Source organism: Phoenix dactylifera, chromosome 13 (assembly GCF_051530095.1).
Source record: "Phoenix dactylifera cultivar Ajwa chromosome 13, Ajwa_hap1_PhDact_Kaust_v1.1, whole genome shotgun sequence".
NCBI classification, from domain to species: domain Eukaryota; kingdom Viridiplantae; phylum Streptophyta; class Magnoliopsida; order Arecales; family Arecaceae; genus Phoenix; species Phoenix dactylifera.
The window spans coordinates 25,531,402-25,553,377 of NC_143202.1; the positions used below are offsets into that span (position 1 = coordinate 25,531,402).

The window sequence follows — 21,976 nt, forward strand, 5'->3', positions numbered from 1 at the left end:
TTAAAAAAAAATTAAAAAAAATAGAGTCATAAGTTAGACTACGTCTTTTTGTGCCCTCATTTTATCGTTTGCTTGTTGATTGCTAGAGACTAGCAATAAGCTAGTTGGGGGGTGTGATGAGAGCACAAAAGTGCGACCTACATGTCACTAAAATTAGTGTTGTTGCTAACCGATAATGATAAATTCACTGGATTAATATTATATTTGGGTTTGACACAGATTATCATAAATTAGAGATAAAATGCACATTGAGTACAAATTTGACTTCAGAAGGATCCCGTCCCAGATCCGACCTGGTTGAAGATCGGGTCGGGTCCGAGTCAGGTTCGGGTCCGAATCGGGTCTATTTTGTTTGTGTTTTTTTTGGGAAAGAATTTTGGGGCAAATCTAATTTGGCCATATCATAACTATGAGGTGCTGGGTGACCCATGACTTGAAAGACTTGCAATTGATCTTCAGTCAGAACAAATGACCCGTGACGAACCAAGTCCATCCATCTACAAGCCAAATTTCATATCACACTATTTTTTATCTACATGACTAATTGGATGAAACTGGGTGTCTCCCAGCTCCCCTCTCAGGAGGGCAAATAAAATCCCAAACCTTCTTCCAAATTCCAATTCCATTGCAGAAACTGGCACATGACCCATAAGCAGTCCGCGTCCATCTCCACGCTCCCAGCCGTTCCGTGCATTCATTCCTCCCAAAAATCACGCGTCTGCAGCTCCTCCCTCTTCCGTGTGGACCCGGACGACCGTCTCCTCCAGTGATCCCGCGATGCATCGTCAAGGAACCGAAGCCAATCTTCCATTCCCGATTTTAATCCATGATCCCAGCACCAAGCCGTCCACATCTCCAGCCTCCGACACCGCGTCCGTGATCCACGCCTCCTCCCAGGCGCCCGTTTGAATGCAGTCCAGCCGTTCGTCCGCCTCCCAGCTTCTCCAAGAGATCCCGCGGCCAGCCAACCTCCCAGCGGTCCCACGGCGCCATCCACGGATCCGCTCCTCCCAGCACCGATTCCGGCCGCCCGTTTCAAAGATCCACAGCTTCATCCCGTGCGGAAACAAGGGAGAAGAAAGGATCCCACGCCCGGATCCAAGCCGTGACCGCCTCCTCCAAGTGATCCTGCATCCGTCCATCTTCCACGGCGTCCTTCCGTCGATCCCGCGGCCAGCCTTCCGTTTCTTCTTCAGCCAGCGAATCCCATTTGCAGCATCCCTTCCGCCCGTGATTCTCCCCCAAATCCCAGCGCCCGAGCTTCCGGATCCCCAGCAATCACGCATCCTCTCCCTCTCGATGCTTCAAGGATGGATCTATAAAAGGGGGGAGGAGCTCACGTCCAAGGGGAGGCCAAGGAGACAGGGGTTCTCGGCTCGGTTGGAGGAAGAAGAAAGGCTCTGTTGTCAAAAGAAAAGGGAAGAAACAGAGCATGGCTCTGTTTCGTTTAAAAGGAAGAATAAAAAATTAGGAAAAAAAAAGAAAGGGGAGATTTCTATTTGATTTTCTTTTAGTCCTTGTTTTCTTTTTTTTTATTTGCAGAAGAAAAGAAGCATTAGGCTTCATCTTCAATATTTTTTACTTCTGTAATCATTTCTTGTTATGAAATTTTTAATTTTTATTTTATGAAATCCATGTCTAAGATTCAGTTTAATTTCTGCAATTTATTTTATGCACTTTGGAATTATTAGTTTTAAGATAACTCTAAAATTTTTCTTTGCTATTCGATCTGCAATTTTCATTTATATTATGTCTTCAGGAATCAATCCCTACTCTGCATTAGAATTCAATTGCAAGTTTTCTTTCTCTCCTTTGTTTATTTTCAAATAGAAAACATTCTCTGATAGACTAGAGAATCATTCCACATCCCCGAAGTAATGTTTTCTTTTATCATTTAAAAATCGATTTCGAATCCGAATGAACGTTTTTATTTTTAAGCAAATCCAATCGCCTCCCTGTGGATCGATCTCTTACGACCACTATTCTTCGAGTAGAACAGGTAAGAGTAAATTAAATTTAAACTTTGTTTGTCGGTTCTAACAACGATCTGTTTAGCATATTTTTAGTTAAACAGGAATCGCACAACACCTCGCATCAAGGCTGCTTCGCTTAGCTGTTTGGGCAAGCTTGGACCAATATTTTAGGCACGGCAAGTTGGGCAAGGATGAGAAAATTGGCACGTTTTGTAAATGGGCCGGGCTTGGGCCAGGGATTAAAGCTCGACCTAAGTTCTTTCATTTTTCATGTGTTGTTCATTTATGTTTGACATATTTGTATATTTAATTTGCAATTGTTGTTGATATGAGAACATAATGGGACAAGAATATTGTCAGTTGTTGATATACTATAGAAAAAATATAAATATTGGAATCCAATTCCATATTATAGTCCATATAATCATAAAATCCTTTATATAATCAAATATTGGATATTCCTAATATCAAGGAACGTGTATATCTAGCTATCCCAAAAATTATGGAATTTGAATTATATTGGATTATACTTATATATTCATATATATACTCCATAAATACAGTAAAGCACATCAAGTCATTCTTCCTAACTAATTTTCTATCTCCTCAAATCATTATAAGTGCATGATTTAAATTCTAAATCCTATATAATATCATCGATTAAATGCCTTTTCTCCCTACAAGTGCTGATTAGAACTCCTCATAGCAACCTGGCATATGTTTGCCTGATTCACCACCTCTCTTTCTACATTACCCTCTTTCTATGTGTGCAATCTCTCTCTCTCTCTCTCTTACGTAAAAATATATATTAATCTCTCTCTCTCTTCTTTTTCTTCTATTATCTAAGGATTTTTTTTTGATTTAGAAAATTTTAAAATTGGTAACCTATTAAAGGTTTAATATAATTTCTCTGCTTTACCCCTCTTTAAATGAATGGGAAACTTGAAATAAAAAAAATGAAGCAAATTCCAATTTATATTTATAGATGCCATACAAGCTATATACAACAACAAGAGCAGCAACAACAACTGAAACAATGACGATGATGATAGTGGTAAATCATCGACATCATCCTATAGCTCGTGAACGATGGGTAGATCATTGAACGATTTTTTGATTTGAAAAATTCTTAATCTATAACCTATTAAACCAATTAATGCATAAATTCTCTTCTTTACCCTGTTTGTATGAATGGAGCAATTTGAAACAAAAAAATGCATCAAAATGAATCTCAATTTATATTTATATAGGTCATTCAAGCTATTTATGATGGTATTAAGAACTACAACAACAATGATAGCCAACAACAATAACGATGGCCTCCTTCTCGTCCTCCCCCGCTTCATCCTCCTTCTCGTCCCCCTCTTCGACGGCCTCGTTCTCCTCCTCCCCCTTTTCCCCCGAAGCGGATTGTGTCGCTGAAGAGATGGCTCTCCTCTCTCACCTCAAGCCCTTGGGAGCGCTCGACGGATCGAAGGAGAAAAACCATATTTTCGCGACTTTTAACTCCAATCCCTCCTTGGATCCGATACTAGGGGCTAGATGGATCAATCCGTGACTCTTTCCATTGATGCATGGCACTGGCTCCATTTCCCAGCGAACTAGGGTTATTCCAGCTCTTGTTGACCTTCGACTCACGGCACGACCTCCAAGCAGTCGGCTCCTAGCGGATCTCCCCCCTCTGCTCAAGGGGTAAGCGTCTCAATCCGATTGGGCTCTATTTTTCTTCTTCTTGATTTAAGAATGCGAAGAAAGGTTCGTTGCTGTCTGATTTATTGGATTGTTGGCAGCTTGGGAACGTCCTTGTTCACCAATACCACCATTGTAACAACCCAGGATCTCACCCAAAATGGCTAGCCGGAAGGTATTATTTGGGTTCCTTGATCCTGTATAAGTACCCAAGATCTACCCAGCGAATAACCGATGTGGGACTAAACACACGCCCGCACGGATCCTCACATACTCCCCCCGTTCAAGCCCTGACGTCCTCGTCAGGCTAAGGGTTCATATCTATTCAAATCTAATCACAAACACCACGATTGGCCCGTAGTCAGCCCCAATAGATCCGTGCTGCAGTGTCCCCTAGTCCACATAGGTTATGGGCCGGGTCCGCTCTGATACCATTTGTAACAACCCAGGACCTCACCCAAAATGGCTAGCCGGAAGTTACTATTTGGGTTCCTTGATCCTGTATAAATACCCAAGATCTACCCAGCGAATAACCGATGTGGGACTAAACACACGCCCGCACAGGTCCTCACAACCATATCCTTCACCAGTCTCCGGAGCTCATCTACCGCTTCTACCTGGGGAACAGTAAGCTCGGCCAGCCAAAGGCTCAGGGTTCATGAGTTCGATCACCACCATGCAAGTAAGCTTGTCCTTGTTTCTTGCAGGAATTTAACATCTTTGAATTTCATTGATGAGAGAAAGTAGAGAAAAATAAGAAAAAAATGAAGATTGATCGTGCTTGATGGCAATTCTTGCTTCGGGTTTTTCTTTTCTGATTTAATTGGTTTTTCTGTTGCATGGTTGGATTGATGGGAAGGCGATCAACGAGAAGATACTGTCTATGGACTATAGAGAGTTCGGGGCGGAGATAAAGGTGGTGGATGCTCAGGAACCGCTTGATAGTGGGGTGCTCGTCCTCATAACTGGGTACCTCATAGGGAAGGAAAACATCAGGAGAAGCTTCATTCAGTCTTTCTTCCTTGCCACCCAGGATAAAGGTGGTAATGTCTTGAATGATATATTTAGATTTGAGGAAGAGGCTGATGAGCAACGGGGGACCTCTGGGTTGGTGAACGGCACTGGTGTGACTCTACTTGAGATTCTTCTTTGGATTACATTGGGTTTCATTGTGAAATTCCTTCTACAATATTTAACTGTCATGTTCTTTGGATAAATTGTAATGAATTCTTTCTTTGTTTCTTTTTTTTTTTTCTGGTTCTCTGTCAGTACCAAGTTTTAGTTCTGGAATGGAAACAAAGGATGCTTCTTGAAACAGAAATAGAGTTTTAATTTTTTTAAATACTTTTTTTGCAAAAAAATTAACTCTAACGACGCTTATAAGCATCGGCCTATCTTCGGTTTTCGCCGATGCTTACTAGTGCCGATGGACTCCAAAATATGCCGATCCCTATAACCGTCAGCAAAGCTTCAATTTTTACCGATGCTTTTTAAAAGCGTTGGCAAAAAACGTTTCTACTCCCACCTACACAATGCTTTTGAAAGCATCAGCGCCAAATTTTTTGACGCATATAAGCATCGGTACAAGCTCTAAAAAGTACCAGAACAGACTATTTTTTTTGTATTTAAAATATTTTAAATATTTTGATATCTAAAAAAAAATGGTAAGAAAGTCTGAGATCTAATCCTAAGCCCAAAACCCACCTGGGGTTGAGCCGAAATATAGGATTGAAATCTGGGCCGGGCTAAGGGCCCGAGTCTAAGTAAATTGTATTGATCTTTGGGCAAAACCTAGCCTAGCCTATGATAGGTATACTAGCTGTTGTGTCTGACAAACATTCTCACATATTTCTATTAGCTCTTATCTCTCCACAATCATTTGAATTCATTTCTATACTTGTTGAATTATTTTTTCTATATTTGTATTAGGCAACCGAGTCGAATATGCACACTCTCATCTCTCCAAAAAAGGGATTAATTACCAAATCAATAAGCCCTGCAATAATAGACGATCATTGGGATACATTTTTATGTTTGTACCATCTATAATCATGGACAAATATTGGAATCCAAATCCATATTATACTCCATGTAATCATAAAATCTCTTACTATTGACTTCCATTATTGTACATACTATACAGATATATCTAATATCAAGGAACATGTAAATCTAGCTTTCCAAAAAATTATGGAATTTCAATTAAATTAGATTATACTTATATATATAAATATATATATATATACATATATACACACACACTCTGCAAATACAATAAAGCACATCAAGTCATTCTTTCTAACTAATTGTCCATCTCCTCAAATCATTATATTCGCAGGATTCAAATTCTAAATCCTATATAATATGGTCGATTAAACGCTTTTTCTCCCTACGAGTGCTGATTAGAACTCCTCATTGCACCCTGGCATATGTTTGCCTGATTCACCTCTTCTCTTTTCCCATTACCCCCTTTCTATGTGTGCAATCTCTTTCTGTCTCCCTCTTACATAAAAACACATATTAATTTCTCTCTCTCTCTCTTCTTTTCTTCTATTATCTACGGATTTTTTTTGATTTAGAAAATCTTAAAATTGGCAACCTATTATACGGTTTAATATAAATTTTCTGCTTTATCCCTCTTTAAATGAAGGGGGAACTTGAAATAAAAAAATGAAGCAAATTCCAATTTATATTTATAGATACCATACAAGCCATATACAGCAACAAGAGCAGCAACATCAACTGAAACAATGACGATGATGATAGCGATAAATCATCGACACCATCCCATTGCTCATGAACAATGGGCAGATCATTAAAGGATTTTCTGATTTGAAAAATTCTTAATCGATAACCTATTAAACTAATTAATGCGCAAATTCTATTCTTTACCCCTGTTTATATGAATGGACGAATTTGAAACAAAAAAAGTGCATCAAAAATAATCCCAATTTATATTTATAAAAGTCATTCAAGCTATTTAAGATAGCAGTAAAAATTGCAACAACAACAACAATAATAGCCAACAACAATAACGACGGTGATGATAAAAATAATTAAGGCGATACTGATTATCATCATCATCATATGAAACACAAGTTGTGGGTACATCAACAATAAGCCATGTTTATATCATCAGCAATGTTTTTTGCATCCATGGAGATTCCGGCCAATCCGCTTCTAGCAAACCCAGCAAAGTATAGTCCATTTTCTCCCTTCCAGTGGTTTGGAAATTTTGCTATGGGAAACCCATCTAGGCCAACGAGACCAAAATCATCCTACATCCATATATTAGTTTTGTGAACTATAGCCCAAGTAAGTTAAATGAAAAGAATTACATCCAATGATAAAAAATCAATTGACAATTTCCTTATACCTTTAACCATTTTTGAACTTTGCTTTGATAGCCGGTTGCAAAAACTATTGCATCGAACTGATATGACTTGTCATCGGTAAAAAGTACCTCATTGCCTTGTATGCTTGATGGCCCTTTGACAACCTATTCAATAAACACATGCAAAATAAACGTCATCAAAATCAGACACATGCGAATTACTTGGCCTATCTCTTGCATGATATTATGAAGAAATTAATTGAAAGTAAAATAGCATAAATAATTTGGAATTTTGGCTCGTCAAAAAAAATAAAATAGTTACCTGAATCTCACCGCTTTTGATCTTTGCTATAGTACCAACATCAATAACTGATGATCTACCGGTCGCAATCTTAAGAGAGAGAGGGCCTAGTTTTGGCCTTGTAATCCCATACTTGGACAAATCTCCGTATTTGAGATTGCTAAGCATAAGAAGTAAGGTGTCCACCAAACGAACATTGAGGTATTTTACTAAAACCATCCCCATGTGTATCAACTCCTTGGTCATCACATGGAACTGTTACAAGAGCCCAAAAGCAAAATTACATCTACTAGACAAATATGTTCTAACTAATAAAATACAACACCTATGGATTATTCTTAGTTGCACCGTACTTTTATAAGGGGCATATGGTGTTAAAAAATATAGCAAATCCAACCTGTTGTGTATTTCTAGCATGATATTGATTATATTTGCAAGTATGAAATATTGGATACAACTACTTATATAAAACATACAAACCCCTATAAAACTAATTGTAATACTAATGTCGAGCATGTTTCAAGGTAAATCTAGTTACCGGGCTTTGGATGGTGATGGCGGTTTTTGCTCCAAAGTTTGAGAGATCATAAGCAATCTCCATGCCTGAGTTACCGCTTCCAACAACCAGAACATTTTTGCCAGCGTAAGCAGCCCCCGACTTGTAAAAAGAAGAGTGGACGACCTCCCCAGAGAAGGTCTTCAAACCCGGGATATCTGGTATCATCCCTTCATCGTTCTCTCCGGTGGCCACGACCAGAAACTTTGCCGTGTACTCTTTGACCTCCCCCGTGACCTTGTCACAAGCCATTATGCTCCATGTTCCTTTGTATTTGTCATAATTAGCAGAATCAACAACAGTGCAATAAACAATATTCGGCTTGAAACGTGCTTGATAGTTATCCAAGTACTGGATGAATTGATCCTTGGGTATGAAGGTTGGGAACGTGCTAGGGTAAGGCATGTGCGGCAGCTCACAAAATTGCTTGGCAAGGTGAAGCTTCAGACGATCATATGCCCTCCTCCTCCAAAGAGAAGCACTGCAATCCTCTTTCTCTAGTATGATGTTTGGAATGGAAAACATGTTTAGGCATGCAGCAGTGGCAAGGCCTGATGGACCAGCTCCCACGATCAGCTAGCACCTCCTTCTTCATTGTAACCTTGATGAGATCAAAGGCTTCAAATTGGCTAGAAGGATGGTGTCGCGAATGTCACCCTAAATTATCCCACTTGCCGACCCCATTGCATCCTCCTGCTTATATACATGCACCAATATCCCTTTTTGTTTTTGAAATGGTTTAATATTTGCTATTATTTCACTAAATCTAGTAATGACCATGGTCAATATCAATCTCTATCTTGTATATGGATAAGATTTGCAATAATTTCACCAAAATTAGTAAAAGCAGAACTTTCTATTTTTTAATCTTCGAAATGGCCATATTCCTTTTAAAAAAAGGAAGGGAGACACACCTGCACTATAAATACTTGATTGAATAAGAAACTCGGGTTGCTAAGCAAATAGATGATTAAAATAAACCGTAGATGCAAAACCTTGAAATATGCTTGATAATTACCAAATTCTATTATATGTTGCTTATAATTTTTGTTTTTGAATTTTTTTGTTCACTCAAGTTGCAACTGTGCTTCTTTTTTATTGTCTGTCCCTCTAGTAGACAAGGTTTTGCGGTAGAATTTGAAAGCATATATAACTATGTTATGCTTTCCTCTTCCTTTTTTTTTTTGATGGAAAACTATGATATCCTTTCTATATTCGATAGTTTACCAGTCCACCAATCATTCAACAAATTCATGCGCTGCACTCTGAGGTCGCATCATGTGGTTATTGTATGGCCATTGGATGATGAGGGTCACACAACTCGAGTCATCGCACAGCAAAGTTCACTACATCAAGATTCATGTGAATATGAAAGATTAAACGTTGGTTGTCACTCTCTTTGCCTTCTCCATCAAGATTGTTGTTTACCGAGTTTTGAACTTTAAAATATTGGACCGTACCTGGGGGAAGATTTGAGATCTTGCAAAGGCTGATGAACTTGGCTGTTTGCATATTCATCAAATATAGAGGGCTTCATTCTACCATGATACCTGCCCAAGTAATCTTAAAAAAGAAGGGATTTTGGATTTAGAACTAGAAACAATCTACAACAAATAAAAGGAAGCAGATATTGACCATAAGCAATGGTAATAAAATGAAAAAAGGGTTTAAAATTAGTTGACATCTCATATGGCTAACAATTTTCATCGACATGACATCGGCATATGAGCTTATCTAGTTGGTGTCTTCTTGACAAAAAAAAACAGATAACACATGTTGTTATGTTTCATAGAGTTGATTTAGACTTGGGTACATATTGCTGATAATCTTTCGGCATAATATTAGTAAGAGATGGAAATATTACAATTTCATTTTTTTTAATTATTATGACTGCACAAGGGAATATTGAATTTGATCCAATCCATGGCCCATCATGGTTTTCAACCATTTTTATATCCTTAAAAAAAAATGCAAACGAAGGTGTCACCATCTCCCTCTTTTATAGTGGATTTTCTGACGGTAAAAAGGAACACATACCCACAGGAGGACATTAGTTTAAATCTAGCTATCCCAAAAATTATGGAATTTGAATTATATTAGATTATACCTATATATTCATATATATACTCCATAAATACAGTAAAGCACATCAAGTCATTCTTCCTAACTAATTTTCTATCTCCTCAAATCATTATAAGTGCATGATTTAAATTCTAAAACTTATATAATATCATCGATTAAATGCCTTTTCTTCCTACAAGTGCTGATTAGAACTCCTCATAGCACCCTGGCATATGTTTGCCGGATTCACCTCCTCTCTTTCTACATTACCCTCTTTCTATGTTTGCAATCTCTCTCTCTCTCTTACATAAAAATACATATTAATCTCTCTCTCTCTCTTATTTTTCTTCTACTATCTTAGGATTTTTTTTTGATTTAGAAAATCTTAAAATTGGTAACCTATTAAACGGTTTAATATAATTTCTCTGCTTTACCCCTCTTTAAATGAATGGGAAACTTGAAATTAAAAAAAGAAGCAAATTCTAATTTATATTTATAGATGCCATACAAGCTATATACAACAACAAGAGCAGCAACAACAACTGAAACAATGACGATGATGATAGTGGTAAATCATCGACATCATCCTATAGCTCGTGAACGATGGGTAGATCATTGAACGATTTTTTGATTTGAAAAATTCTTAATCTGCAACCTATTAAACCAATTAATGCATAAATTCTCTTCTTTACCCTGTTTGTATGAATGGAGCAATTTGAAACAAAAAAAAATGCATCAAAATGAATCTCAATTTATATTTATATAGGTCATTCAAGCTATTTATGATGGTATTAAGAACTACAACAACAATGATAGCCAACAACAATAACGATGGCCTCCTTCTCGTCCTCCCCCGCTTCATCCTCCTTCTCGTCCCCCTCTTCGACGGCCTCGTTCTCCTCCTCCCCCTTTTCCCCCGAAGCGGATTGTGTCGCTGAAGAGATGGCTCTCCTCTCTCACCTCAAGCCCTTGGGAGCGCTCGACGGATCGAAGGAGAAAAACCATATTTTCGCGACTTTTAACTCCAATCCCTCCTTGGATCCGATACTAGGGGCTAGATGGATCAATCCGTGACTCTTTCCATTGATGCATGGCACTGGCTCCATTTCCCAGCGAACTAGGGTTATTCCAGCTCTTGTTGACCTTCGACTCACGGCACGACCTCCAAGCAGTCGGCTCCTAGCGGATCTCCCCCCTCTGCTCAAGGGGTAAGCGTCTCAATCCGATTGGGCTCTATTTTTCTTCTTCTTGATTTAAGAATGCGAAGAAAGGTTCGTTGCTGTCTGATTTATTGGATTGTTGGCAGCTTGAGAACGTCCTTGTTCACCAATACCACCATTGTAACAACCCAGGATCTCACCCAAAATGGCTAGCCGGAAGGTATTATTTGGGTTCCTTGATCCTGTATAAGTACCCAAGATCTACCCAGCGAATAACCGATGTGGGACTAAACACACGCCCGCACGGATCCTCACATACTCCCCCCGTTCAAGCCCTGACGTCCTCGTCAGGCTAAGGGTTCATATCTATTCAAATCTAATCACAAACACCACGATTGGCCCGTAGTCAGCCCCAATAGATCCGTGCTGCAGTGTCCCCTAGTCCACATAGGTTATGGGCCGGGTCCGCTCTGATACCATTTGTAACAACCCAGGACCTCACCCAAAATGGCTAGCCGGAAGTTACTATTTGGGTTCCTTGATCCTGTATAAATACCCAAGATCTACCCAGCGAATAACCGATGTGGGACTAAACACACGCCCGCACAGGTCCTCACAACCATATCCTTCACCAGTCTCCGGAGCTCATCTACCGCTTCTACCTGGGGAACAGTAAGCTCGGCCAGCCAAAGGCTCAGGGTTCATGAGTTCGATCACCACCATGCAAGTAAGCTTGTCCTTGTTTCTTGCAGGAATTTAACATCTTTGAATTTCATTGATGAGAGAAAGTAGAGAAAAATAAGAAAAAAATGAAGATTGATCGTGCTTGATGGCAATTCTTGCTTCGGGTTTTTCTTTTCTGATTTAATTGGTTTTTCTGTTGCATGGTTGGATTGATGGGAAGGCGATCAACGAGAAGATACTGTCTATGGACTATAGAGAGTTCGGGGCGGAGATAAAGGTGGTGGATGCTCAGGAACCGCTTGATAGTGGGGTGCTCGTCCTCATAACTGGGTACCTCATAGGGAAGGAAAACATCAGGAGAAGCTTCATTCAGTCTTTCTTCCTTGCCACCCAGGATAAAGGTGGTAATGTCTTGAATGATATATTTAGATTTGAGGAAGAGGCTGATGAGCAACGGGGGACCTCTGGGTTGGTGAACGGCACTGGTGTGACTCTACTTGAGATTCTTCTTTGGATTACATTGGGTTTCATTGTGAAATTCCTTCTACAATATTTAACTGTCATGTTCTTTGGATAAATTGTAATGAATTCTTTCTTTGTTTCTTTTTTTTTTTTCTGGTTCTCTGTCAGTACCAAGTTTTAGTTCTGGAATGGAAACAAAGGATGCTTCTTGAAACAGAAATAGAGTTTTAATTTTTTTAAATACTTTTTTTGCAAAAAAATTAACTCTAACGACGCTTATAAGCATCGGCCTATCTTCGGTTTTCGCCGATGCTTACTAGTGCCGATGGACTCCAAAATATGCCGATCCCTATAACCGTCAGCAAAGCTTCAATTTTTACCGATGCTTTTTAAAAGCGTTGGCAAAAAACGTTTCTACTCCCACCTACACAATGCTTTTGAAAGCATCAGCGCCAAATTTTTTGACGCATATAAGCATCGGTACAAGCTCTAAAAAGTACCAGAACAGACTATTTTTTTTGTATTTAAAATATTTTAAATATTTTGATATCTAAAAAAAAATGGTAAGAAAGTCTGAGATCTAATCCTAAGCCCAAAACCCACCTGGGGTTGAGCCGAAATATAGGATTGAAATCTGGGCCGGGCTAAGGGCCCGAGTCTAAGTAAATTGTATTGATCTTTGGGCAAAACCTAGCCTAGCCTATGATAGGTATACTAGCTGTTGTGTCTGACAAACATTCTCACATATTTCTATTAGCTCTTATCTCTCCACAATCATTTGAATTCATTTCTATACTTGTTGAATTATTTTTTCTATATTTGTATTAGGCAACCGAGTCGAATATGCACACTCTCATCTCTCCAAAAAAGGGATTAATTACCAAATCAATAAGCCCTGCAATAATAGACGATCATTGGGATACATTTTTATGTTTGTACCATCTATAATCATGGACAAATATTGGAATCCAAATCCATATTATACTCCATGTAATCATAAAATCTCTTACTATTGACTTCCATTATTGTACATACTATACAGATATATCTAATATCAAGGAACATGTAAATCTAGCTTTCCAAAAAATTATGGAATTTCAATTAAATTAGATTATACTTATATATATAAATATATATATATATACATATATACACACACACTCTGCAAATACAATAAAGCACATCAAGTCATTCTTTCTAACTAATTGTCCATCTCCTCAAATCATTATATTCGCAGGATTCAAATTCTAAATCCTATATAATATGGTCGATTAAACGCTTTTTCTCCCTACGAGTGCTGATTAGAACTCCTCATTGCACCCTGGCATATGTTTGCCTGATTCACCTCTTCTCTTTCCCCATTACCCCCTTTCTATGTGTGCAATCTCTCTCTCTCTCCCTCTTACATAAAAACACATATTAATTTCTCTCTCTCTCTCTTCTTTTCTTCTATTATCTACGGATTTTTTTTGATTTAGAAAATCTTAAAATTGGCAACCTATTATACGGTTTAATATAAATTTTCTGCTTTATCCCTCTTTAAATGAAGGGGGAACTTGAAATAAAAAAATGAAGCAAATTCCAATTTATATTTATAGATACCATACAAGCCATATACAGCAACAAGAGCAGCAACATCAACTGAAACAATGACGATGATGATAGCGATAAATCATCGACACCATCCCATTGCTCATGAACAATGGGCAGATCATTAAAGGATTTTCTGATTTGAAAAATTCTTAATCGATAACCTATTAAACTAATTAATGCGCAAATTCTATTCTTTACCCCTGTTTATATGAATGGACGAATTTGAAACAAAAAAAGTGCATCAAAAATAATCCCAATTTATATTTATAAAAGTCATTCAAGCTATTTAAGATAGCAGTAAAAATTGCAACAACAACAACAATAATAGCCAACAACAATAACGACGGTGATGATAAAAATAATTAAGGCGATACTGATTATCATCATCATCATATGAAACACAAGTTGTGGGTACATCAACAATAAGCCATGTTTATATCATCAGCAATGTTTTTTGCATCCATGGAGATTCCGGCCAATCCGCTTCTAGCAAACCCAGCAAAGTATAGTCCATTTTCTCCCTTCCAGTGGTTTGGAAATTTTGCTATGGGAAACCCATCTAGGCCAACGAGACCAAAATCATCCTACATCCATATATTAGTTTTGTGAACTATAGCCCAAGTAAGTTAAATGAAAAGAATTACATCCAATGATAAAAAATCAATTGACAATTTCCTTATACCTTTAACCATTTTTGAACTTTGCTTTGATAGCCGGTTGCAAAAACTATTGCATCGAACTGATATGACTTGTCATCGGTAAAAAGTACCTCATTGCCTTGTATGCTTGATGGCCCTTTGACAACCTATTCAATAAACACATGCAAAATAAACGTCATCAAAATCAGACACATGCGAATTACTTGGCCTATCTCTTGCATGATATTATGAAGAAATTAATTGAAAGTAAAATAGCATAAATAATTTGGAATTTTGGCTCGTCAAAAAAAATAAAATAGTTACCTGAATCTCACCGCTTTTGATCTTTGCTATAGTACCAACATCAATAACTGATGATCTACCGGTCGCAATCTTAAGAGAGAGAGGGCCTAGTTTTGGCCTTGTAATCCCATACTTGGACAAATCTCCGTATTTGAGATTGCTAAGCATAAGAAGTAAGGTGTCCACCAAACGAACATTGAGGTATTTTACTAAAACCATCCCCATGTGTATCAACTCCTTGGTCATCACATGGAACTGTTACAAGAGCCCAAAAGCAAAATTACATCTACTAGACAAATATGTTCTAACTAATAAAATACAACACCTATGGATTATTCTTAGTTGCACCGTACTTTTATAAGGGGCATATGGTGTTAAAAAATATAGCAAATCCAACCTGTTGTGTATTTCTAGCATGATATTGATTATATTTGCAAGTATGAAATATTGGATACAACTACTTATATAAAACATACAAACCCCTATAAAACTAATTGTAATACTAATGTCGAGCATGTTTCAAGGTAAATCTAGTTACCGGGCTTTGGATGGTGATGGCGGTTTTTGCTCCAAAGTTTGAGAGATCATAAGCAATCTCCATGCCTGAGTTACCGCTTCCAACAACCAGAACATTTTTGCCAGCGTAAGCAGCCCCCGACTTGTAAAAAGAAGAGTGGACGACCTCCCCAGAGAAGGTCTTCAAACCCGGGATATCTGGTATCATCCCTTCATCGTTCTCTCCGGTGGCCACGACCAGAAACTTTGCCGTGTACTCTTTGACCTCCCCCGTGACCTTGTCACAAGCCATTATGCTCCATGTTCCTTTGTATTTGTCATAATTAGCAGAATCAACAACAGTGCAATAAACAATATTCGGCTTGAAACGTGCTTGATAGTTATCCAAGTACTGGATGAATTGATCCTTGGGTATGAAGGTTGGGAACGTGCTAGGGTAAGGCATGTGCGGCAGCTCACAAAATTGCTTGGCAAGGTGAAGCTTCAGACGATCATATGCCCTCCTCCTCCAAAGAGAAGCACTGCAATCCTCTTTCTCTAGTATGATGTTTGGAATGGAAAACATGTTTAGGCATGCAGCAGTGGCAAGGCCTGATGGACCAGCTCCCACGATCAGCTAGCACCTCCTTCTTCATTGTAACCTTGATGAGATCAAAGGCTTCAAATTGGCTAGAAGGATGGTGTCGCGAATGTCACCCTAAATTATCCCACTTGCCGACCCCATTGCATCCTCCTGCTTATATACATGCACCAATATCCCTTTTTGTTTTTGAAATGGTTTAATATTTGCTATTATTTCACTAAATCTAGTAATGACCATGGTCAATATCAATCTCTATCTTGTATATGGATAAGATTTGCAATAATTTCACCAAAATTAGTAAAAGCAGAACTTTCTATTTTTTAATCTTCGAAATGGCCATATTCCTTTTAAAAAAAGGAAGGGAGACACACCTGCACTATAAATACTTGATTGAATAAGAAACTCGGGTTGCTAAGCAAATAGATGATTAAAATAAACCGTAGATGCAAAACCTTGAAATATGCTTGATAATTACCAAATTCTATTATATGTTGCTTATAATTTTTGTTTTTGAATTTTTTTGTTCACTCAAGTTGCAACTGTGCTTCTTTTTTATTGTCTGTCCCTCTAGTAGACAAGGTTTTGCGGTAGAATTTGAAAGCATATATAACTATGTTATGCTTTCCTCTTCCTTTTTTTTTTTGATGGAAAACTATGATATCCTTTCTATATTCGATAGTTTACCAGTCCACCAATCATTCAACAAATTCATGCGCTGCACTCTGAGGTCGCATCATGTGGTTATTGTATGGCCATTGGATGATGAGGGTCACACAACTCGAGTCATCGCACAGCAAAGTTCACTACATCAAGATTCATGTGAATATGAAAGATTAAACGTTGGTTGTCACTCTCTTTGCCTTCTCCATCAAGATTGTTGTTTACCGAGTTTTGAACTTTAAAATATTGGACCGTACCTGGGGGAAGATTTGAGATCTTGCAAAGGCTGATGAACTTGGCTGTTTGCATATTCATCAAATATAGAGGGCTTCATTCTACCATGATACCTGCCCAAGTAATCTTAAAAAAGAAGGGATTTTGGATTTAGAACTAGAAACAATCTACAACAAATAAAAGGAAGCAGATATTGACCATAAGCAATGGTAATAAAATGAAAAAAGGGTTTAAAATTAGTTGACATCTCATATGGCTAACAATTTTCATCGACATGACATCGGCATATGAGCTTATCTAGTTGGTGTCTTCTTGACAAAAAAAAACAGATAACACATGTTGTTATGTTTCATAGAGTTGATTTAGACTTGGGTACATATTGCTGATAATCTTTCGGCATAATATTAGTAAGAGATGGAAATATTACAATTTCATTTTTTTTAATTATTATGACTGCACAAGGGAATATTGAATTTGATCCAATCCATGGCCCATCATGGTTTTCAACCATTTTTATATCCTTAAAAAAAAATGCAAACGAAGGTGTCACCATCTCCCTCTTTTATAGTGGATTTTCTGACGGTAAAAAGGAACACATACCCACAGGAGGACATTAGTTTAAATCTAGCTATCCCAAAAATTATGGAATTTGAATTATATTAGATTATACCTATATATTCATATATATACTCCATAAATACAGTAAAGCACATCAAGTCATTCTTCCTAACTAATTTTCTATCTCCTCAAATCATTATAAGTGCATGATTTAAATTCTAAAACTTATATAATATCATCGATTAAATGCCTTTTCTTCCTACAAGTGCTGATTAGAACTCCTCATAGCACCCTGGCATATGTTTGCCGGATTCACCTCCTCTCTTTCTACATTACCCTCTTTCTATGTTTGCAATCTCTCTCTCTCTCTTACATAAAAATACATATTAATCTCTCTCTCTCTCTTATTTTTCTTCTACTATCTTAGGATTTTTTTTTGATTTAGAAAATCTTAAAATTGGTAACCTATTAAACGGTTTAATATAATTTCTCTGCTTTACCCCTCTTTAAATGAATGGGAAACTTGAAATTAAAAAAAGAAGCAAATTCTAATTTATATTTATAGATGCCATACAAGCTATATACAACAACAAGAGCAGCAACAACAACTGAAACAATGACGATGATGATAGTGGTAAATCATCGACATCATCCTATAGCTCGTGAACGATGGGTAGATCATTGAACGATTTTTTGATTTGAAAAATTCTTAATCTGCAACCTATTAAACCAATTAATGCATAAATTCTCTTCTTTACCCTGTTTGTATGAATGGAGCAATTTGAAACAAAAAAAAATGCATCAAAATGAATCTCAATTTATATTTATATAGGTCATTCAAGCTATTTATGATGGTATTAAGAACTACAACAACAATGATAGCCAACAACAATAACGATGGCCTCCTTCTCGTCCTCCCCCGCTTCATCCTCCTTCTCGTCCCCCTCTTCGACGGCCTCGTTCTCCTCCTCCCCCTTTTCCCCCGAAGCGGATTGTGTCGCTGAAGAGATGGCTCTCCTCTCTCACCTCAAGCCCTTGGGAGCGCTCGACGGATCGAAGGAGAAAAACCATATTTTCGCGACTTTTAACTCCAATCCCTCCTTGGATCCGATACTAGGGGCTAGATGGATCAATCCGTGACTCTTTCCATTGATGCATGGCACTGGCTCCATTTCCCAGCGAACTAGGGTTATTCCAGCTCTTGTTGACCTTCGACTCACGGCACGACCTCCAAGCAGTCGGCTCCTAGCGGATCTCCCCCCTCTGCTCAAGGGGTAAGCGTCTCAATCCGATTGGGCTCTATTTTTCTTCTTCTTGATTTAAGAATGCGAAGAAAGGTTCGTTGCTGTCTGATTTATTGGATTGTTGGCAGCTTGGGAACGTCCTTGTTCACCAATACCACCATTGTAACAACCCAGGATCTCACCCAAAATGGCTAGCCGGAAGGTATTATTTGGGTTCCTTGATCCTGTATAAGTACCCAAGATCTACCCAGCGAATAACCGATGTGGGACTAAACACACGCCCGCACGGATCCTCACATACTCCCCCCGTTCAAGCCCTGACGTCCTCGTCAGGCTAAGGGTTCATATCTATTCAAATCTAATCACAAACACCACGATTGGCCCGTAGTCAGCCCCAATAGATCCGTGCTGCAGTGTCCCCTAGTCCACATAGGTTATGGGCCGGGTCCGCTCTGATACCATTTGTAACAACCCAGGACCTCACCCAAAATGGCTAGCCGGAAGTTACTATTTGGGTTCCTTGATCCTGTATAAATACCCAAGATCTACCCAGCGAATAACCGATGTGGGACTAAACACACGCCCGCACAGGTCCTCACAACCATATCCTTCACCAGTCTCCGGAGCTCATCTACCGCTTCTACCTGGGGAACAGTAAGCTCGGCCAGCCAAAGGCTCAGGGTTCATGAGTTCGATCACCACCATGCAAGTAAGCTTGTCCTTGTTTCTTGCAGGAATTTAACATCTTTGAATTTCATTGATGAGAGAAAGTAGAGAAAAATAAGAAAAAAATGAAGATTGATCGTGCTTGATGGCAATTCTTGCTTCGGGTTTTTCTTTTCTGATTTAATTGGTTTTTCTGTTGCATGGTTGGATTGATGGGAAGGCGATCAACGAGAAGATACTGTCTATGGACTATAGAGAGTTCGGGGCGGAGATAAAGGTGGTGGATGCTCAGGAACCGCTTGATAGTGGGGTGCTCGTCCTCATAACTGGGTACCTCATAGGGAAGGAAAACATCAGGAGAAGCTTCATTCAGTCTTTCTTCCTTGCCACCCAGGATAAAGGTGGTAATGTCTTGAATGATATATTTAGATTTGAGGAAGAGGCTGATGAGCAACGGGGGACCTCTGGGTTGGTGAACGGCACTGGTGTGACTCTACTTGAGATTCTTCTTTGGATTACATTGGGTTTCATTGTGAAATTCCTTCTACAATATTTAACTGTCATGTTCTTTGGATAAATTGTAATGAATTCTTTCTTTGTTTCTTTTTTTTTTTTCTGGTTCTCTGTCAGTACCAAGTTTTAGTTCTGGAATGGAAACAAAGGATGCTTCTTGAAACAGAAATAGAGTTTTAATTTTTTTAAATACTTTTTTTGCAAAAAAATTAACTCTAACGACGCTTATAAGCATCGGCCTATCTTCGGTTTTCGCCGATGCTTACTAGTGCCGATGGACTCCAAAATATGCCGATCCCTATAACCGTCAGCAAAGCTTCAATTTTTACCGATGCTTTTTAAAAGCGTTGGCAAAAAACGTTTCTACTCCCACCTACACAATGCTTTTGAAAGCATCAGCGCCAAATTTTTTGACGCATATAAGCATCGGTACAAGCTCTAAAAAGTACCAGAACAGACTATTTTTTTTGTATTTAAAATATTTTAAATATTTTGATATCTAAAAAAAAATGGTAAGAAAGTCTGAGATCTAATCCTAAGCCCAAAACCCACCTGGGGTTGAGCCGAAATATAGGATTGAAAGCTGGGCCAGGCTAAGGGCCCAAGTCTAAGTAAATTGTATTGATCTTTGGGCAAAACCTAGCCTAGCCTATGATAGGCCTACTAGCAGTTGTCTTTGACAAACATTCTCACATATCTCTATTAGCTCTTGTCTCTCCACAATCATTTGAATTCATTTCTATACTTGTTGAATTATTTTTTCTATATTTGTATTAGGCAACTGAGTCGAATATGCACACTCTCATCTCTCCAAAAAAAGGATTAATTACCAAGTCAATAAGCCCTGCAATAATAGACGGTCATTGGGATACATTTTTATGTTCCTACCATCTATAATCATGGACAAATATTGGAATCCAATTCCATATTATACTCCATACAATCATAAAATTTCTTATTATTGACTTCCATTATTGTACATACTATACAGATATATCTAATATCAAGGAACATGTATATCTAGCTTTCCAAAAATTTATGGAATTTCAATTAAATTAGATTATACTTATATATATATAGACACACACACACTCTCTGCAAATACAATAAAGCACATCAAGTCATTCTTTCTAACTAATTGTCTATCTCCTCAAATCATTATATGTGCAGGATTCAAATTCTAAATCGTATATAATATGGTCGATTAAACGCGTTTTCTCCCTACAAGGGCTGATTAGAACTCCTCATTGCACCCTGGCATACGCTTGCCTGATTCACCTCTTCTCTTTCTCCATTACCCCCTTTCTATGTGTGCAATCTCTCTCTCCCTCTTACATAAAAACAAATATTAATTTCTCTCTCTCTCTTCTTTTTCTTCTATTATCTAGGGATTTTTTTCGATTTAGAAAATTTTAAAATTGGACAAGTGATATGTATATAGTCTGAAATGATGGACAAGTGATATGATATTACACGTGGACCGGACTCTCGCCAAAAAAAAAAAAAACCTTTTTAATTCTCAGTCCCTCTCTAAAATACACGATGCATGGTAACATGGTATCTGGTATGGGAAAGGGACCATAAATTAAAGAGCTGGAAAAGAGCCTCGTTTTCTTCCACTGTGGTAAATCCACGTTTCCGGGTTTGGGCCCCGCAACCCACACGACAGCCCTCCCGGGCGCCTGTCTCTTCTTCTCCAACTCCTTTTTCCTGAGCCGATCCCACCGGATTGAAGACGACTAGGAAAAAAGACAACGGATTGAAGACCATGGAGTACATTCAGCAGGTATGGCACAGCCCTCTTTTTTTCTTTTCTTTTGTTTTCTCTTTTCCTATCAATTGATATTACCACAGTTGACTGCATAAGATATATGTTTCTTTTAGCTGCTGTAGCGGATAGAGAGCTTGGATGCAATTTCCATATGGTCCTAGAATGCAGGAATCACCATCTCGCACCTTACCTATAAACTCATCTCCCATCAAGAACTTGGGGCTCGTTTGGTTCGCGGGAAGTATTTTCCCTCCTAGGAATATGATTCCTAGGAATCATATTCCCAGGAAGAGGATACCTAGGAAAGTACTTTTGGCATGTTTGGTAAACCATGGGAAAGTGACAAATTTCCAAAGTGCTTATGTTTGGTTGACCATCCACTTTCCTAGGAAAGTTAAGTATAATTTCTATTATGCCCTTAATAAAAATTAGGTCTTTAATGCCTCTTTAATGCTTCTTTAATGCTGAAGGGTCTTT

General features: G+C 38.3%; 2 protein-coding genes and 3 long non-coding RNA genes across 5 annotated transcripts; 3 read left to right on the forward strand and 2 right to left on the reverse strand.

Annotated features, from left to right (window-relative positions):
- The first annotated feature begins 3,200 nt into the window (after nt 1-3,200).
- On the forward strand, nt 3,201-4,907 carry LOC148700291 (uncharacterized). The gene is made up of 2 exons (XR_016398259.1): nt 3,201-3,665; nt 4,253-4,907. It is a non-coding gene; the product is annotated as an uncharacterized LOC148700291 (long non-coding RNA).
- A 1,865-nt stretch (nt 4,908-6,772) lies between these two features.
- Nucleotides 6,773-8,423, reverse strand: LOC120112224 (putative indole-3-pyruvate monooxygenase YUCCA10). The gene is made up of 4 exons (XM_039131086.3): nt 7,836-8,423; nt 7,319-7,552; nt 7,039-7,161; nt 6,773-6,940 (listed from the first exon to the last, which is right to left on the reverse strand). Exons 1-4 carry the CDS (start codon nt 8,376-8,378, stop codon nt 6,773-6,775), a joined length of 1,068 nt encoding a protein of 355 aa, XP_038987014.3. The 5' UTR covers nt 8,379-8,423.
- Nucleotides 8,424-10,720: 2,297 nt separating this feature from the next.
- LOC148700292 (uncharacterized) lies at nt 10,721-12,364 on the forward strand. The gene is made up of 2 exons (XR_016398258.1): nt 10,721-11,122; nt 11,710-12,364. It is a non-coding gene; the product is annotated as an uncharacterized LOC148700292 (long non-coding RNA).
- A 1,865-nt stretch (nt 12,365-14,229) lies between these two features.
- On the reverse strand, nt 14,230-21,711 carry LOC103711092 (putative indole-3-pyruvate monooxygenase YUCCA10). The gene is made up of 5 exons (XM_008797096.5): nt 21,578-21,711; nt 15,293-15,886; nt 14,776-15,009; nt 14,496-14,618; nt 14,230-14,397 (listed from the first exon to the last, which is right to left on the reverse strand). Exons 1-5 carry the CDS (start codon nt 21,590-21,592, stop codon nt 14,230-14,232), a joined length of 1,134 nt encoding a protein of 377 aa, XP_008795318.4. The 5' UTR covers nt 21,593-21,711.
- Nucleotides 18,178-19,821, forward strand: LOC149751476 (uncharacterized). Its single transcript, XR_016398260.1, has 2 exons — nt 18,178-18,579; nt 19,167-19,821. It is a non-coding gene; the product is annotated as an uncharacterized LOC149751476 (long non-coding RNA).
- Nucleotides 21,712-21,976: the final 265 nt, after the last annotated feature.

Excerpts from the sequence above, each read along its gene's own strand:
- LOC120112224 (XM_039131086.3), bottom strand. The coding sequence starts at position 8,378 with ATGTTTTCCATTCCAAACATCATACTAGAGAAAGAGGATTGCAGTGCT. Across the intron at positions 7,553-7,835 it reads CCATCACCATCCAAAGCCCG|TTCCATGTGATGACCAAGGA; the intron begins GTAACTAGATTT and ends CTCTTGTAACAG. Across the intron at positions 7,162-7,318 it reads TCAAAAGCGGTGAGATTCAG|GTTGTCAAAGGGCCATCAAG; the intron begins GTAACTATTTTA and ends TTTATTGAATAG.
- LOC103711092 (XM_008797096.5), bottom strand. Across the intron at positions 15,010-15,292 it reads CCATCACCATCCAAAGCCCG|TTCCATGTGATGACCAAGGA; the intron begins GTAACTAGATTT and ends CTCTTGTAACAG. Across the intron at positions 14,398-14,495 it reads AAGTTCAAAAATGGTTAAAG|GATGATTTTGGTCTCGTTGG; the intron begins GTATAAGGAAAT and ends ATATGGATGTAG.